Source organism: Pteronotus mesoamericanus, unplaced genomic scaffold (assembly GCF_021234165.1).
Source record: "Pteronotus mesoamericanus isolate MK-2021 breed Mesoamerican mustached bat unplaced genomic scaffold, CSHL_Meso_final contig_68, whole genome shotgun sequence".
NCBI lineage: Eukaryota > Metazoa > Chordata > Mammalia > Chiroptera > Mormoopidae > Pteronotus > Pteronotus mesoamericanus.
Genome location: NW_026555234.1, coordinates 8,048,117 through 8,068,046, shown reverse-complemented (window position 1 = coordinate 8,068,046; position 19,930 = coordinate 8,048,117). Strand labels below are relative to the sequence as shown.

Here is a 19,930-nt window from a genome sequence, read left to right as displayed (position 1 = left end):
AGAAAATGTGGTCTTGACTCTGAAGGTAAACTCCTTGCCCGCCCTTTCTCGTTGCTCTGTCTGACGCCAGCATGTCGTGTAAATGTAATGCTTTTGTTATAATTTTCTATTCTTCAGTCATGTCCACTATAATGACCCTTAAATTCTTTGTGTCACTTTTGTTTCTGCCATTGTCTTTAGTCTTCTTTCAATTGTAGTAGTTCATGGAAGAAAAACGACTCATCGCAGCAAATTTTTGATCTTCCCTTGGCAATTCACAAAGCCCTCCAGAAGTCTCAGGCTTTCAGGAGGTCGTTGGGGTCCTGCCAGATGCTGGCCAGACTCCAGCCTGGAAGTCAGCCTTTGAAATGACATTTCTTGACATCATATTTAGTCAGTAACATTGGAAAGCTTGTATATCAAATACAAAACTTGTGTGTGGAGCTAAAGAGTATATTTAAAACATTTCAATACACTTTCCCTACTGGGTTTGGGTTCAGTGTTTCTTAAGATTCAGAGAGGATTTTAAATTCCTTGAAAAATAGTAAATAATTTAGAATATTTGCTGAGAAATGATAGCAAAATGGATATGTAAGAGTTGGGGTATCTAAAGCTGGTTTGTCAATTGGCCAAGGCTGTGAATCCTCAAGGGAGGGTAAAAAGGACCAGCCACTAGTGACCCTTCCTGACCGTGGGGAGCAGGCCATAGCTCAAGCTGGAGCACACACTTGCCAGGGATGCCGTAACATTTAACCACTTTTTTTCTTTTTTAGCATCTTGACCTTTTTATCTAAATAGATAATAATATTCAAGTGCCATGTGTCTCTGACTTAGTATTTGAGCATTTGCCCACAGAATTAACTACTATGGATTGAATATTTGCTGTGTGCTGGGCACTTGGCCAGTTGTTTTCACATTAAACCATTTCACTACATGTCCCTTGCAATATGCTTATGAGGTAACGTTTTCCATTTTAGGGAACTGGAAGCCCCCTGCTGGGATTTAAAGTGGGTCCTCAGTCTTCTCTCCTAAAACATCACCCTTGTTCCTAGGACCAGCACTTGTATTTTGTTTTACTTTGCTGAGCTTGGTTTCAGAGTCTGTTGCTAACTAGCTGGTCTGTTAGGTGCAAACTGCCAGCCTGTAATTTTCTGCCATTCTTTAAAGATGTCGTCCTTTATGGAAACGTGAGAAACTGCGTATGAATTGGAATGAGATCAAGTTTCATCATCCAGTTGCATTAATTTGTATCCATCCCAGAATAAAATCAGGAATGATTATGAAAACATGTTTCGATCACACGATTGTTTCTAGAAGTTGTGCCCATTGCTAGGATTCAAGGATTCTAAGGACCAACTGAGACATGGGCAGCCGAGCCCAGGCTGAACAGCATCACGTGAGAGGTGCCTCTTACTAAGTGCCTACCCGGTGCCCAGTACTCTACATGGCACATCATTGCTAGTCATACATGATCTGCAATGTTCACAATCATTTTACAAGTTATTATTCTTACAAATTATTATGCACTATTATTCCCAGTGGGTGTGTGGGGAAACTGGCCATGTGTGACTCAGAAAGTCTGAGCCTTTTTTCTAAATTTTGATGTATTCCAGGTTCTTTTGTAACGGACTATGAACTTGTCATTAGTTGATCCAGTTTAAACTGCTTCTAATCCTTAATAACTTCTACTGGTTCTATTTTTCTGGGGAAAGCACCCTATATGCAGAGCCTTCATCATGCAGGTACTTCTGCCTGTATCTGTTACACCATTTAAAAATACACAGAATACGCCTGGGGTTGAAATCAGACCGTTTGCACCTGCACCCTGCGTTTGGACATTTTCTCAGGAGTCGAAAGAACCCAGCAGCCACTTGGTCTCTTGTTCTCATCACTCCAATCTCTGCCTCCTCTGTTTCAAGGGGCTTCCCAATGGAAAGTGACATGTACACCCTGCGCGTGCGCAGACACTTCGCGGTGGCAGATGAAAGAAAATGGACCATGTAGTGTTACAGTACATGCTGTTTCTTCTGTTTGACTTGCAGATCATCCACTATGAGGTCGGCATTATTATCTGTGCTGCCCTGGGGCTGCTCTTTGTCATCCTGATGCCTCTGGTGGGGTTTTTCTTCGGTTTATGCCGATGCTGTAACAAGTGTGGTGGAGAAATGCACCAGCGAGAGAAGAGGAACGCGGCCTTCCTGAGGAAATGCTACGCAGTCTCCCTCTTGGTGATCTGTATATTTATAAGGCAAGTGCAATCTTGGACAGCGGCTGATTGGGTTTTTGGTGGGTGCGGAATGTCTCATGTTAAGCCTGTGAGTGTAAAACAAAACCACAAAAACAAACTCCCCACCCCCCACCAAATCAGGAAAAAACGAACAAAAATGCTGGTCCAGGATGACTTAAGAAGATGTCACTGTAACCGCAAATTAGCGTGGTAGTCAGGCTGCCCTAACCCACGTGCTAAGCCAACACTTTGGAATTTGTTCATCTTGAAGACCTTCGATAAACCTCAGACTGCTGGTGGCATTTATTTACCTCTTGAACAGCAGCTCCCTCCTCTCAAATAGCTGCTGCTGCTGCAGACAGGCTGCCCTGCAGGCAGAACCCATATTTGCTAGGCGATCTGTGCCTGCAGAGGCATCTCAAAGCATGGCTACAGCCCCCGAATTTGGGAATTGGAGAATATTGTGGAATGGCATTAGCTTTCTAATAATATATCTAGTTTCTTAAATTTGCGATTCAGCTGCTACCCTCCCGTGAAGCCTGGAACACAGGTTGCAGCTTCGCGTGTTCTTCGGTAGTCCTGCAGTGGGGTTTCCCAGCTGGGAGCAGGCCTGCAGTACACTGCTTTTCTTTTAGGATGATGACGCTGTGGTAAGAGTCCAAATCAGATTCCTCAGCTGGGGAACGTGCTCCGTGACACTGGCCCCTGGTAGTGACCTTTGGTCATCGGTCATCATCCCTCATTGCCTCATTCATTCAACCAGTGTGTCATTTCACCGCAGACATAAAGTACCTGTGACAGGAATCACGCTAGGGCTCAAGGAGACTCAGAGACAACGAGGATCGAGGATCGGCAGTCAGCATCCTCCTGTCTGTCTCTAAGTATCGCGTTTGCTCAGTAGCCACGATTAAGGTTTTGCAAGTGGTGCTAAACAACTGGTATTTGGGAATGTAAGCAGAGAACAGAATTAAACAGATATTAAACAAAATCATACAGGGCAATATAAGCAGCCCTACCAGTTGAAGTTCTAGCTGCGTATTCAAGAAGCAATGTTCTTCACATGTGTACACCAGGAGGGTAAGATATATGCTTTGAGGGATGTTCAGTTATTGAAATGCAATACGTCCTTTGGGAAGGACTCAGTTCTCCACATGCTGGTACTAAAGAGTCCCCAAGTGAGATAAAGTGGAAAAAGCAGGTTGCAGACCATGTGTAGAACGTGGCAGCTATGATAACAACAAAAAAGAAAGGAGATAAACAAACCCTTGGTTCTATCTGCACTGAGCCTCTGTGAGCAGATTGCCAAGACCCTGGCCACAGCGGTTGCCTGTGGGGAGGAAATTGGCCTCTGTGGAGGGGAAAAAGGGAAGTCACTTTTCACTGCAGATAGATTCTTGTCTCCTTCATTACCCACTATATTAGCTACATGAAAAATTAAACTCGAACAACCAAGACAGGCCCACAGGAAGCAAAAGCCAATGCACGCGCACAACCACTTATTCCACGGCAGTGATGTTTTTTAACGAAGACATACTTTTGCTGAAAATAGTGATGTAATAGGCTTGAACAGTATACTTGTAAACAAGATCCAAATGAATGTGTTAGCTGATTTCGTGCACCTTTTCTGACCACCAGGGTTCTCTTGTGTTCTTTCGGCGAGATGAGGGTTCGGGGCATCTCTCTCTCTTTCTCTACCCCCTGCCCTCCCTGCCTCCTACCCCCTCCCCCACTTATCTCTGTCTCTCTCTCTCTAAATAATTAGAATTTGTTTATTCACATTTAATTCTAAAAACCAAGTTAGGATCAAGACAATCTTAATTCCAGATGTTTCTGTCTTCTGCTTTGCGTTTGAAATATTTTCAGGAATGCACAGCTGTTACCTCCTCCCCAGCTACCAGAAAAAGGTCGGTTATAGCCCACAGACCTGTCAGTCCCTGGGAACGTCCTGTACAGCTGAAACTTACATCCTTCATTCATGCAAAGACTTCAAGAGCAGAGCGTCTCCTCTTAGTCCTCTGTGGATACACCATGGAGAGTAACGATGAGGCTCAGTTGACAAACTGTCATTTGGAAATACTTGCCCTTAGGGCTTCTTGTTAGTGTGATCTCTAATGAACAATTCAATAGTTTTCACTTGGTAGAAATACATATGATGTAATTTCAGGAATATTCTTTATAGCATGTAGTTACTCATTTACCTGAATAAATGTTTTTTGGTTTTTGTTAGGGTTAGGGTTAGAGTTAGGGTGAGGGTCGAGTTTAGGTCTAGCATTAGGCTAGTGCTGGGGTTGCATTTAGGATTAGGGTTAGGGTTAGGTTTTCTGAATAAATGTTTACATATGTAGTAATGAGCTTTCAATTTTTTTGAATGAAGAATTTAACCTGTTTTGGGTTTCCATTTTTAAATTGGACTTTTATTTGCATTACATATATTTATGTGTTATATGTTATAGTTCACCCTGAATTGATTGAATTTTTTACGTTATATTTAAATACCAAAATATATAAACAGTAAGGCCACAAAGTCAGAAACAAATTTGTGTTTCATTTATATATAAAATGAATGTTACATTTTTTTTTTATTTTAGAGAACTCAGACTCATGAAACAAATCTAGTTAACTTTTTCTCCTGAGTATATTTTAGTTCAGAAATTCTTTTAAAAAATAGATTCTGTGTGTCTAGAGCCTCCTATATATTCAGTTAAAATACTTCTCCCACCTAAGTAAAACTTATTAATTTGGAAATCATAATTTTAAATTCCAATATAATTAAACCAAAGTTGATCAATTATTTTGAGGCTAAGTGACATATTTAAAGCTAATTTATGCCTTATGACACAATGAATTGATATATTAATTATAAATAGGTCTAAAGAAACTATTTGAGATTGTTTTCTTCAATTTAAATTCAGACCAGAAGTTAAAACTCCTTTGCCTTGAGTTTTTAAATTTAGAATGGCTGTTTTGATGTCTTCCTTTTAAAACCCCTGTTAGTTTGCAAGTCTTTTTAACATCACGAGTTGATAATAACAGGTATATGTCATTTACAAGGAATCAAAATTAGCCCCTAAGGGTCAAAACCAGGGGAACACAAAGCCTCCTGCATTATGAGCAGGTAGAACAGGGAAGAAAGTATTTCTACAACATCAGGAGATCAGTTAAGAGGGACAGGCATGCAAACAAAGCTAGAATACATTATTAGCCTCTGGCCTACAGTGACATCAGCAGAGACTGGATACTGTTGATACATAATCTTTAGATACGATTTTTTTAAAAATTCAGAAACCCAGGCATGGCTGTAACATACCTTTCATCAGACTCAACTCTATTTTGTGTCTCTATAGGAAGTGTGACAATTAAAAATGAAGTTTGTTTTCAAATTAGTCTTGAGTACTCTTAATTTTTCATTCATCCTTTTTTATGTAAAGATATTGAGGTTTTATTTTATTTTTCTAATTGAGAAAGGCATGGGCATTAAGGAGAAAGATGCCCTGGTCAATGTGGAATGTACGTGGTCACGTTCTCCCTCGGTCTGAGCCCCTCCAAGGCAGCTGCACGTGTGAGAATTCCACGCATGCCGACCCATGTTTATGTAGCTGTCTGACCGGCACGGGAAGATTGAATTTCCACCTCTCGCTGCAGACTGTTCAGCAGATGTGCTTCACTCCAGAAAAAACCATGCTTCCTCTTCTTCCTTTCCTTTGTGCTTGTCATCGCTGCATTTTCAGAATTCCAGAAAAGGTTATAAACAACACAAAGGAGCAACCATGGCTTCATTTCTCCAGTGTATTTCCAAGTTTCTGAGTACGGCAAATCAGCCTTTGCCAATTGCCATGGTGCAAATCGAATCCCTGTCATTTTGAGGAAGATGGCGGTTTTTCAAGGTTCATTTTTCATAAGGATGTGATTGCCAGTTCCTGGCTCGGAGGCGACAGATTCCAGAGAAGAAATTGAGCTAGAATGCCTGAAAATCACGAGACTTTCTTAGTGTGAATGGAAAGCTAGCTATTTAAAATTTAAATTAAAAATTGTCTTTAAAAAATAAGAGATCATTTACGTCTAGACTGAAAGCATTTATTTAGCTTTCATTGGCTGATTTTTTTAAGCCAGCAAATTGGAAAAAAATTAAATAAAATTGCTACATATTTTAAAGGTTTGGTCTTATTCTTTAAAAGCTTTAGATATTCACTTTTAGGGTATATGTGAGAAAATCAGTCTATTCATAATAAAATACAGAGAATGTAATGCTAATATGGCATACAAATTAAAGTTCCTATCTAATGCTAGAATTTTTGAGATTTTGTTGTACTGCATAAAAAAGTCCACTTTTTGATAGCTTTTGTGTTTAAATGGAACTTCCAAATTAGAGATTGCAAATGGAGACCAGTTGGTTCTCCTGATAGTTAAAGTTTCTTTTTTCTTTGATTAGTTGCTAATATTTAAAAAGGGGAGGTTTTACATGAGAATACAGACTTCCAGGCTTTTGTGAAGGTTTGTTGCACCAGCGCTGGCGGCACTTGCTAGAACTGCAGAGCAGCTGCCCCACACCCACTTTGGGCTGCCTGCCCAGCTCTGTGCCAGGCCCTTGGTCTCCATGTTTCCCGCCTGCCCACATGAGCATTTGAATTTTTCCTGCCTAATTTAAATGTAAAATTTGTAATGTGGCATGGGTCTGAAAATCAGCTTTGACAGTTGCTGGATCCTATTCCAGAATTCTGTTTGGTACAGGTTTTAAAAATGATCAATGCTTTCATGTTAATTGAATCCATAATTAATTAGCAGAAGTGTGGGTCTTTTAAAATTTGTTGCATTGAAATTCAGTGTCACGTTGCAATTTATTTTACTGAGTAATGAACTTGCCAGTAAAGGCATTTATTTAATAAAAGAACAAAGACAGTTTCTGACTTGGACACTCCAAACATGTGGCTGATCTTCTAAATGGACCAAATGAAACAAAGTACAGTCTTTAAAACCACCGTCACCGAGCACCCACCATGGATGAGGGGTATGCAACATTGACAAAGAAGCAGTTTTCATTTCTTCTTTGAGAACTTAAACACAGATTAAAAATAAAGGCAAAATAGGGAAATCTCGAACAGACTGCCTAAGGTCAGACAGGGTCAACATCTGACATCGGCAGAGGCAGATCCAGAAAGTAAAAACAGCGGTCTCCAACCATAGAAGTTCGCACCACAAAGTCAGGAAATCAAGACAGATCAACTTAAGAAGCAGCAGCAAAAGAGAAGAGTCTCACAAATAATGGGAAGACAAAGAAATACCCTCCACTCGAAGGGAAAGGAGGAACTCCCAGAAAGAGAACTAAATGAAATAGAGGCAAGTAAACTATCAGATATTGAGTTCCAAACAACAGTTCTAAGGAAGCTCAATGAGCTCATAGAGCTCAGAGAGAATTACCAAACACTACAGGGAAACTACGAGGAACTTACTGCAAACTATATCAGCATGAACAAGGACATAGAAACTATCAGTAAGAGACAAGAGGAAATGAAGAATACAGTTTCTGAATTGAACAACACAGTAGAAGGAATCAAAAGCAGGATAGATGAAGCCAAGGACCAAATCAGTGACCTGGAGGACAAGGTAAAAAAAAGCTCCCAGAAAGAGCAAGAAAATGAAAAAGACTCAAAAAGAATGAAGAGGCATTGAGGGAAAAGCAGGACAACCTGAAATATAATAATAGCCCTATAATAGGGATACCAGGAGAAGAGGATGAGGGAGGGATAGAGAACCGGTTTGAAAAAGTCATGATGGAAAACTTCCCTAATTGGAGGAGAGAAAGAGTCACACAAGTCCAGGAAGCACAGAGGGTCCCATTCAAGAGGAATCAAAGAAAGAGAGAGAGATGGAACTCCTACCTTTTGCAACAACATGAATGGAACTGGAGAATATTATGCTAAGTGAAAAAAGCCAGTTGATGAAAGACAATTACCATATGATCTCACCTATAAGTGGCCTCAATTCAACAAAATAAACTAATGAACAGAATAAACCACAGACACGGAAACATGGAGCAGACTGAAAGTGACCAGAGGGGATGGGGAAAGAGGACAGTGGTGGAAAGAAGGGGAAGGGACTAGACAAAGAACATGTACGAATGACCCACGGACACGGACAACAGAGTGGGAATTGACTGTGGGGGTGGGGGATGGAGGTGGGATGGGTAGAGGAGGGGAAAGGGGGAAAAATTGAGACAAGTGTAATAGAATAAATATGATGTATAAATTAAATAAGTAAATAAAATAAAAAAAATAAAGGCAAAATAGAGTGTGAAGGGAGAAATAGTCGGTCGGAACTTCAGGAGAGGCCTCTGGGAAAAGCAGCAAGGAGCTTCCTGCGGGGCGCCAGTGGCCGCCACGGGGACTAGGGCGTGCTGCTTGTTTCCCAAGTTCACTTTGACTTCTTATATGACACAATGGGCCTGGAACAGGATGAACGACAAGTCACTGGGACGTGTTGGGGAGAGACAGCAAGGGCCCCCACTGTGGAGTCTTGTCGTGAGCAGATGTAGTCAGGTGGCTGGCCATCCTGACTTACCATGAACGTTTGAAATTTGGCATGACCAATAACGCTTCAAGTACATTGTTATGACTCAACTTTGTTTTTTTCTTCTGTCCACACTGTTCCAAAGTCAGTATTTTGGGTCATTTGGCTTTCTTTGGCATAAGTGCATTACTTAATAACTATTATTGCTGTGGTATAAAATCGGCCTCATAAATACCAGTGCAGACTAAAGACGGACAAAAATGGATTCTAAGGTGGTCATTCCAAATGGCACAGGGTAGTGTGAGTATTCATTTTTCTTTAAAAAATGATTACCATCAGCATGGACCCAAATTAAAAAAAAAAAATCTTGTAGAACTTGTGGCCGGCCAGCAGCCCTCGCCTTTATAGCTTGGGAAGCACCCTTCCCGCCTGACCTTCTGTTGTGTGAGGTTATGGTTGTGGTTATGCTGAAACTCTCACACAACAGAAGGTCCGCTGAAGCAAGAGTGTGACTTTCTCAAGCTCACACGGTGTGAGTTCGGGGCAACAGTGGCAGAATCTTCCGCTTCTCCTCTCCTAGGCATTCCATTGGAACTTGTTAAACATAAGGAATATTGTTTGATATTGTGTGATAGGTTTTTTTGGATTAGTCTGGGAAATCTAATTTCCCGTATGGGAAAATGTTTTAAGTCAGGCCAGCAGTGAATTAATGCTCCTTGGAATGAATGATGACTGTAAAGGGGGTGAATGGCTGCCTCTCCATTTACTCGAGACTGAGAGGCTTCCTGGGAACATGGGACTTTTGATGCAGAAACGGACACTCGGCTACCCTGCCTGTAAATATATGAATGCAGGAAGCTGAAGACATTGCTTTTGGTACAGTAGCAAGGTATTGATATTCTGCATCAGAACTTCCCTCCCAAAGGTTATTATTTGCAAAACCTTGTTCTATCCATATGTTCTATTTTGAATGGTTACAAGCTAACAATCTTGTTACTGACTTCTGGAGGTAAAATAGGCTGCTATGAATTTATGTAATTTCTTACTGCCACCTAGTGGCTAAATCCAACAAGTCCTTGGTAATTAGCAATTTTAAATATTAACATTTTACTTGTTCGAAGGCTTTGACATAAAAACAAACCGGTTGGGCAAATTAATTTAAGTCAGGAGATTGTTAGTAAATAGTCAACATTAAAAGCCCTTAGAATGATTAAATGTAGACTTGCCTTGAAAAATGTTTTATTTTCATGGAGAGGAGCCTTTCATGTAGTGTTTCTGAAAGTCTTTATAGACATATGCTTTCCATGGTGAGAAGTGTCCATGTCATAAATACACATTCACAGGTTTCTACAAAGTGAACACACCAGTTACATAATTATCTACCCCTCCCCAAATATAACCACTGCCATTCAGTTGAATTATTTTGCTTGATTTTATGCGTTATATAAAATGGAACAGTATAATACATACATTATTGTTTGTAGCTTTTTATACATTTTCATGCTAAAATAACACATGTTTCTTTTCAACCTGGACAATACAAAAACTAACCAAGACAGCTGGAGAAACCAAAACTGTTAGGAAGCCCGGAGCAGTTCATCGTTTTGGTATTTCTCCTGGCAGTCTTCCCTGGGGGAGCAGGGGTGTGTGGGGGGCGTGTCAGTGTGTGTGCTGCGACACGCGCGCATAGAAATGAGGCTGCATTACACACCCTGCCCCACGACCTCTGTCAACTACCCCTTCCTTCACAGTTTATCAGGAACACTGCCTCGTTTATAAGCTGCAACAAGACAATGCGTCTTAAGTGGCTGTGCGTCTTCTCTGAGCAGACGGGTCCTGTTCTGTGGCCCACGCGTCAGTGGGGGGTGGCTCCTGGGACCTTGGCCCAAAGGCTGTAGCAGTGGTGGGGACAGGGCAGGCGGGCAGGTCCTGGTCCTGTGGGGGCCCCACCCAGAAGCCCCGCTCTTTCTTTCCCGTCCGCAGGGCTGCCTGCGCCTGGCCAGCCCGCGCACTCACGCAGTGAGTGATCCTCCTTGTCCTGTGCTCTTCCTGCAGCGTTGGTATCATCTGTGGTTTTGTGGCAAACGACCACCTCAGGACCCAGATCGGCAAGACACAGAAGCTGGCGGACAGCAATCTCAGAGACCTGAGGACTCTCCTGAACGAAACTCCATCGGTAAAATCCCCCATCTGCCTGTGCTGTGATGCTTTGTCTTTAGGGCCTTTTTGGGGCTCCTGTATAGATTTGAAATTGTATTTGGGCCTTCTAGAAACCCAGTGAAATCAATGTAGACAGGTGTCATCTTTTAATTTTATAGATGAAGAAATAAAGGCCCAGCAAGTGATGTCTAAAAGAGTACAAAAACATGATTTCAAAATTGGTGTTATTTTATTGAGCTCTAACATAAAATTATAGTACATATTATAACAGTGCTTAAACACTTTAAGGGCCTCATTTTTTTTTTTTAAAGAAAAAAATCTTAAGGTGTCATTATCTTTTTCTTTTTGGCAATATAATTAATTCTTCATTGTTTGCATGAAGTTGCCTTTGTAATGAAACATTTCTACTTTATAAACATCCATTTGCTAATGTCTATGTAGATTGCGATGTGGACCCCCCTGCTTCCCCCCACCCCTACACGCACAGAAGTTGTCCTTGGGGACAGGAACATGATGGCCTGAGGCACCTTTTTTCTATGTCCCAGCAACATGCTGATGTTTTGCCTGTGCAGAATATTGTTTGGAAAACTGTCTGAGCAGAGACCAGCGCAGACACATTTGCTGAGCCCACGGGGACCAGTCTGGAGAGAAGGGCCCTCCTGCTGGGTTTGGTAATCGGAGCCCCTCAGGACCCACAGGTCCCTGCACACTGGTGTGTTCTTCCAAGTTTATTACAGCCCACAAAATACTGACACATGAAACAGTGCACTAGTTTGTAAACATGGGGTTGGCGCTCAAAGGGCAAAGAATGCAGGCGTTTTTTAAATACTGATATTAGAGAAGCTCGTTTTATCCATATTACAGCGGTACAGAGAGGAAGTGTTCCGTGTTCCTGATCTGTGAATAAAAACTCATCCTATTTTTTACCTGTCACTCTAAATTAGACTCCAAAGTGAAACCTCTTCCCTAAAATGTTGGCAAAATTAAACACACAGCAGTTGTGGCTGGAGCACTTGGGGATTGCTTTCATAAGCTTGGAAGGATAGTGAAATCTTATGACTTTTGGGGGAACTGATCTGCTTCCAAATGTATGAAGAGCTTTTAAGAAGTCTATAAAAAATAAGGCTTCTAGTCACACGAGAATGTATCTAGTCACTTATAGAGGAAGCATACCTGGCCCCAAACACAATATTTATTCTTCTCTACTAATTGGAGAAATGGAAAGTTAAACAATGCTGCGCATTTTCACTGAGGAGACTGGCACTGGTTTGTAAGAATAAGCGGTGCTGTGAAGGGTGTGGGGAAGCCGCTAAGATGCAAAGATGGCACAGCAAGCTCAGGAGCAGCCACTAAATCACATGGTCCCAGGGTCCTCGTTACCAATAGTCTCAAATCCCTTCTAGGCCCTCCCCTCCAGAGGTGGAACTGCTCACGCCCCTTGAATCCACGCTGTCTCTGTGACTTGCTTTGACCAAAAGAATTCAGCGGACGCGACCTTGTGCTAGGGTTGAGCTGCAGCTTCCCGAAGCCCTGCTGCGTCCAGTCCTGTTCTCTTCCCACCTGAGAACCCCGAGGCTGGACACGGGGGCGAGGAGAGGGGCCCGCGTGTGGCCAACCACACCAGCCTGGCTCAGGCAGCCACACAGCCCATGCACAGAATCTTGAGAAATAATGAATCATGTCTCTTAAGCCGCTAAGCTTTAGAGTATTGTTAAGAAGTCTGGGTACCAGAAAATATAACTGTCTCTAAGAACCTGCTTTCTTTTTCCAGTGTTCTGGTTCGGGATAATTTTTGTATGTTACATCTCCTATCATGGTGGCTTTGGATCTTAGCAGGTTTCATGTTATTTTATTTTATTTTAGCAAATCAACTATGTACTGGGCCAGTATACCACCACTAAGGAAAAGGCATTCTGGGATCTGGACAGTGAGTAGAATTTAAAGTTGCCTTGAATTTTTTTGTCTGTCTGTTTTGGCTGGAAGACGCTAAGGCCACCGCCCATAAAACATGGACTAGGTGACGTATGCCGTTTCTACAATTTCTGGGTGAAAGGGAAAAACAGGAAGGCCATTCCCTAGAGTTATTGACAATTCACAGTGTGTTATTCAAGGATGAAAACGTAGCAAAATGTGTTTGCTTTCTTGTAGCCACTAGCGCTTCCCTTGCAAGCCCCGTGTGAGGGAGGAAAGGGGTCTCTGTCGGGTTCATTGTGACAGACAGAAGAAGGCCCTGGAGAAGCCTATGGGCTTCAGAAGCAGAGGGCTGGGCGGGCTGCTCCGGGCCTGCCCACGGGGGTGCATGCGCAGCCTGGCTCAGGACTTCCCAGCCAGGGGCTGCTCCCCCTGCAAAGCAACACTGGGCAACATCCAGAGACATTTTCGGTTGTCCCAACAGGTGAGGGTTGGGGTCAGGGCTATTTGTTGGTAGAGAGCAGGGAAGCCACTGAAAATCCCACCAGGCACAGAACGCCTCCAGAACAAAGAACAATGCAGGCCCTAATGTTGGCAGTGCCAAGGTGGCGAGACCCCGGCCTGGCTGGAGCCATTTAGGGCCCCAGGCAGTCACGGCTCAAAATGATCAACACGGCGTTCCTAGCGCAATTCAGTACCGAGTCTCTGGTGGCTAATTTCTCACTGGGGCACAGCTGGTGTGGGGACTTGGAGGAGCATAAAGGAGTCTCTGCACAAGAGTAGCACCCCAACAGGGTCTGGAAGGAAAACGGGATTTCCCGGCAGGGGAGACTGAAGGTGACTGTCCAGATGCCCGTCCCCTGAGAGGCAGGGAGCGAGACCTGGCACCGGGAGGGAGCACGCGGAACGACCCTCTCACGCTCCCTCGTGCCTCTCTGAATTTAGATATCAAGTCATTGCTCGGAGGCGGCATTCACGAACAGCTGAGGCCTAAAGTGATCCCCGTTCTTGATGACATCAAGGCCATGGCGGCGGGTAAGTGCTGGGACGGACAGAAGGGCGCGCGCGGAGCTTCCACCCAGAAGTTGCGGGCTTCCTTGGTTCACCCCCTTTTCGTGGTTTCCCTTGGAGCTGCCGGGGCGACAGCCACCGCCTGGGCCTGTGCACGCGGGCCAGGCACACGGCGTCACCATGGTATTTTTCCTAAAGCTTGTGTCACAGCTGTCACACGGATGGCCTACAAGTCATATGAAATAATAGTGGCAGAAGGTGATGGCAGCCTGCCACCCGTTTTTAGATAAAGTTCCTGGAACACAGGCGTGCTCCTCTGTGGCTGCTTTCACCCTAGGATGGCATCCCTGTGACCCACGAAGCCTGAAATGTTTACTACCTGGTCCTTTTACAGAAAAAGCTTGTTGACTTCTGCTATAGACGACAAGTAGCCTATAGGATGTTAGGCTTTGGGGTCTATTCGTTACTCTTGCCTCCTCCCCTCCTCCAGCGCCCCCGCCCCCGAAAGAACTAGTTCTGTATAGTAAAAATATACGTAGTATATTCAGAATCACCACAGTTGATAGTATAAGTGAATATAAACTGCATATTGGACGGTCATTTTTTTAAAAAGACCTTCCAGGCCTTTTCCAGATGTTGAGAACTTGTCTGCTACACACCAGGCGCTCTTCCTGCACCGGACTAGCCCGCGCTTGCAACTGTGGGGGTGGCGCGGGTACCCGCGTTGCGCCGACCCAAGGCAGGAAGGCCCGGAGACGGCGAAACTTGGCCGAGGTCAGGGAGCTGGGAAGTGGTGGAGCTAGGATTCAGACCCCGGTCTGGCTACAAAGCCTGTGCTACCTGGGCCATCCTACCGGACATTTGGGCCCATCCGGGAACAGGAAGATGTAGGGTGCGCCTGTGCCGTCCACGGTCAGATGGCACAGTGTCTCTCCAGAGGAAGAGTTAGGAATGTGGAGTTAGGAGCTGGTACAGCCAGGCGTTCCAATGCCCCGTGTTCCTTGTGGGTCACTGCATTTGGACTACTGCTCTGCTAAGATCTCTTCCAGCTCCAAATTTCTGTGCAGGTAAAGGCTGTGCCAAGGTATGTGAACGATGCCATGTGGTTTGTGCGGGCCTTGATTTTGCACCCCATGGTTTGCCCAAGATTTAGTGTTTGCATTATAATTCTCTCTGGGTTAAAAGCAATTAAAACACATGTATTTTTCTCTTCAGTGCCTCATGTATTAGTATTAAAGTTCTACTTTTTAAAATCAGGCCAAATAAGTGACAGTTTGGCTTTGGGTATTGGCCAAGGCTTTTAAAAATGTGATTAATAAACTGCTTTGACAATTTTTTTGCTAAAAGTACTTCGCAGGGTTATGTGTTTAGTAGCCTTTGGAGAGAGCAGAAACATGTAAATTTATTTGAGCTGCACATGAGGATCTGTAAAGGAAATGTGCTGTAAGCTGGTCAAACGTGCATTAACCAAAATAGAGATTCCGAAATACTTTTTCACTGACCTCAGATACATAAAATATGACCTGGGCAGGCCTGGAATGACTCCCAGAGTTATAACCACTAGATATTTTACAGACATAAATGCTTTGAAGTAGGTGAAAATATGTGTATATTTACACCTCTCAGTCCTTGGAATAGGACAGAATAGTACCAATGACCCAGAGTGTCTGGAGACAGTGCCAACTGGACACATGTTTTCTAGGCCATCTATTTATTTTATCATCCATCATTTTTGTTGTTGTTTCTTGCCTTAAAATGATTTTCTTCAAGTCAAAGGAGAAAGGTAAACCATGAGAGGTAAGCCATACCACCTGGAAAGGTACGGCGTGTGTTGCAGGATGTGCGTTTGGTGTGCTCTTTTGCTTTCTGTCATGTGTTTCTAGTTGCAGCCGTTTGTTTTGTTTTGTTCTGTTTTGCTTTTTGCTGTGCGAAGGTAGGTCCTTATTGAGCCTCTCATATGAGCAGGTACCAGGTCCATTCTTTGCCGATAATTCTGCAAGGTAGGGAGGAGAGAGGAGATGCTGAGGCCCAGAGTAACTCTTCGATAAAGTCGTAGAAATTGTCAGTTTCAAATATTGTTATGATACAACTGGAGCAAAATTTAAGAGAAAAGATTGTTTGAAGCAAATTTTAAGATTTCCTATTCAGAGGAGATGACAGAATTTGGTTTCACAGGCCAGTGCTCAATCCACTGAGCCGTGCCAGCCAGGGCCCCGAGATGACAGAATTTGGGACCAGTGGTCACACAGTCCAGTCCTGGAAGCCTCCCTGGGTCTCATCAAAGCCAGGTGCTGAGATGCTGCCTTGGATGACATGGGTGATGCCATTTCCTAAGTGTAGACTTGCTAGGCCACAGCCTAGAATGACAGACTCTCCCAGTAGCCGGAGATGCCCCAGCCAGCTTCCTACCTTACAGATGAGGAAACCGAGGTCTCAAGAGGTGAAGGAGTTTGCCAGGGGTGCTGTTACAAAGTAGTAGCAGAACTGGGATATGAGACCTCAAACTACTTTCGATTCCACAGCATGCAAGAATTAAAGTGTGTGTGCATGTTGTTGCTGTTGTTTTCTCTCTCAAGTTCATGTGGTTGCCCAGGAACGTTGGGGAAGTGAGTAGTTAGGGGCATTCACACTTTTCCTTGCGACACCCAAATGTGGCTCTGCTATCTGTTTTGTGAACCTGGAAAACTTACTTGCTTAGAGGAAAAGCTACGCCCTCTAATTTAAATTTCCCATCATCTTCTACTGTGGCTGTAAGTCACTGTAGAAAAAGAGTCATAAATTTGCTACCTCCCTAGTCATGAATACAGAACTCTATACCCCAGAGAAACCAGGATAACAAACAATTATAGGGGATGTCCTCGTATAAGAATGTGTTCCAGGCTGCAGCGCTCCCAAAATAAAAAAGATGGGTTCACAGTTATTGACGATAGTCGGTCTGATTGTTCTAATCTCCGCCTTTCATGAGCGTGGCAGTCGTTTCACCATTTGCAGGTGAAGAAATTGCCGAAGAATATTCAGGAATCGGCTTCCAGTTGCACAGCCTGTAGGGAAGCTCAGATGTGCACCCAGACCTGCCTGAATCCCAAACTGCGTTCTTAACCATTACTCTGTGTTTAATTTCAGCTCTTGGACTTTCCATAGCTAACATATGTCTGGGTGTGGTCATTGTTTCATGTGGATCACAGGTGCTTGGGAGTGAACATGGTAGTTTGTCTGCTGGCCTCTGCAAGGCTGGGTGACGCTAGGGCAGCGACACCTTCTCCTGAGGCTGCTCAGCCAATGACAGCCAGTCAACGCCACCCACAGATGTCCCCATCATGTTCCCCAAGTGGGAAAGCTGAGCTGGTGGCAGTGGTGGGTGGAGGAGGCCAGCAACGTTGCTGTGTTCCCCTCTCAGACCACCCCTGGCAGCAGGCGCTTCCGGTGGCCTTCCAGTGGCAGGTGCACGTTCACCTCAAGTTCCTGTAGGGGACTGCTGTAGATGACAAGTGACTCGCCATTGCCAGTGTAGTGGGCGCCTCTGTTCTTAAGCGGACTGTGTTCCTACAGCAATCAAAGAGACCAAAGAAGCGCTGCTGAACGTGAACAAAACCTTAGAGGATCTGAAAAAATCAACTGCACGACTTAGTACCAGCCTGCATGAGGTAAAGACGAACCTGGAGCAATCACTCAATGACCCCATGTGCTCCGAACGAGCGGAGATGGCCACTTGCAATGACATCAGAAAGACTCTAAACCAACTGGATGACAACACCAACTTGAGTCAGGTGAGGAGGGTGACTGTGCCACAGGGCTGTGTCTTTGGGACCAGCGGGCAGAGCTTAGTGTGGGCACAGCTGTCAGGTGCACGGTGGCCTGGGCCCCTGTCAGCCGCCCCTGTTAGGGGGTCGCCACGCTGCCGCCACAGCAGGGGAGGGAGCAGCCGAAACCCCTCCTTGCGAGTTGTCCACGATAGACTTCATGAAACATCAAAATGAACTCAATTTTTTTTAAAAAATGGGGGAAGCAAAATGCGTTGTTGTAGACTTTAAAAGTTAAACTATGTTTTGAAATGATGTTCCTAGTATATTGACCACATATGCCTAAATATAATTTCTCATATTCCCAAAGAGAGGATTAGGGGGGAAAAAAAGAATTTGGAACCACGTGAATATATTAAGTTCTGAATGTATAAAATAATCATGTCTACTCATGGTTTTTAATTTATCAAGAGAGTGATATATAGAGAGATATATATATATCTACATATCTCACATATATAAAACAGTATTTTCTTTTAGCCATATTTTCCTCACTTTCACATTTCATGAGTCAGGGTTACTCAAACCCTTCACACCCAACATCTGTGTCTGCATTTCCCCCACAATCACTTTTGTTAGCGTCAAACAGGTGTTTTAGAGCCCAGGGTCTGCACTTGCATTTAAATTGAGCTCTGGTCTTTTCGAACGAAACATTTGATTCTGGTGCACTTCCAAACACAAAGGAAATCCATGAGAACGGTACACAAGATCCCTGCCTGCAGCCTTTACTCCAATCCACCAATGACCAACATTTGGTCTCTTTGCTTGATCATATCATTTTTTCCATTTATCCATCTTTCTGTCATCTATCAATTCATTATTATCATATATATGCATAGAATAATATGCATTTTGTTCTTTTCTCAATCATTTGGATGTAAGTTACAGACATTATGTTCTTTTACCCCTAAATATTTCCTAACTTTACATAGCCATTATACAATTATCAAAGTTAGGACACACTCATATAACATTGACCTAATAATACTACCTTCTAAACCATAGTTTATATTCATATTTTGCCAATTTTTCTGAAAGTGCCCTTTCCAACTGTTTCCTCTCATGCCAGTCTAGGGTCCTGTCCAGGATCACACGTAGTCTTTGGTTTTCATGTCTCTTTAGTTACTTCAATCTGAAACAGTTTCCAAGTCTGTCTTTTTCTTTTGATATTGACATTTTTGAAGACAACAGGCCAATTACCATACAGGATGATCTTCAGTTATGTTTGTCGGATGTTCCCTCTGAGTTAGCTTTAAAGTGTGCCTATTTGTCAGGATATCACAAAAGTGATATTGTGTCTTCCTTGGTAGCTCCTGTCAAGTGGCCCAAGATATTTGTCCTGGTGTTGGCAAGAGATAGAACACTTTAAATCCATGTATTATATTGTATAAAATGAAAAATCTATTCCAGGCAATGCACCAATATAACCACTGACTGTAGTACTTTTAAATGTGTGTTTTTTTAAAAGTTACTTACACTTTATCCAACGATACTCAGTACCTGAAATTGTGAGGTCACACCTATTCGATCTGTGTCAAATTTCTCCCCCTCACTTTTGCCTGACTGTGGCAGGTAAACCTCCAGACATCTAAAATTAGTCTTCGATACAGGCCATTCTGAGCTAAATGTGGTTTTCCCAAACGATATCCTGTAGTTTAAAAGAAATTTAGATCATACCCTATAATATAGAGGCCTTGGGTCTTGGATATAAGATGACAAATGATTTGTGGGGTAACCAGCTTGCCTGATACCTTGTTTTACACATTTCAGCTCCCATCTTTGGATAAGCAAATTGATAATGTTACTGACGTTCTTCGAACAGATTTATCCAGTCTGGTCCAAGAGGTATGTTGTTTTGGAAAATACACAGTAGCTCATTTTAAATAATAGACTAATACACAAGAAAATAGGTAGCAGCAAAAAAGAAGTGGAATTCTGGAGAGGCATTGCCAAGAAGAGAGATAACCGGAGATAACTGTTAACTTCCAGGTAATTTTGTTCATCATTCCAATTCAAGAAATATTTATTAAGCATCTCTTGTGTGCAAAGGCACCATCCTAGGACCAAAGAGAGAAAAAGAAATGCAGGAGCCCACCTTTCCAGGGCTCAGAATCTGAAGGGGGAAGGGCTGGAGCGCACGCTCTGGCATGAGTTGTTCCCCGGCCTGCCCTTGGGTCGGCCGTGCTGGCGTTGCGCCTCCAGGTCCCCTCGCGCATGCTGCTGCCATGCCCGCCTAGCTCCTTCGGCTGCTGAGCACCAGCTACTTTAAGTTTCATGTTTCACTTTCTTGATGGGGCTTTCCCTGGGCATCTTGACCAAGTCAAAACACGTCTTAATA

The 19,930-nt window shown here is 43.4% G+C and overlaps 1 protein-coding gene across 1 annotated transcript in view; it reads left to right on the top strand.

The window, feature by feature from the left end:
- The window catches only part of PROM1 (prominin 1), a 90,381-nt gene that overhangs the window by 43,319 nt on the left and 27,132 nt on the right, over positions 1–19,930 (top strand). The window contains exons 4-9 of the mRNA XM_054581955.1: positions 2,022–2,227; positions 10,766–10,886; positions 12,734–12,797; positions 13,727–13,816; positions 17,342–17,559; positions 19,363–19,437. Coding sequence (XP_054437930.1) covers positions 2,022–2,227; positions 10,766–10,886; positions 12,734–12,797; positions 13,727–13,816; positions 17,342–17,559; positions 19,363–19,437 — 774 coding nt within the window. The remainder of the gene's footprint in view (positions 1–2,021; positions 2,228–10,765; positions 10,887–12,733; positions 12,798–13,726; positions 13,817–17,341; positions 17,560–19,362; positions 19,438–19,930) is intronic.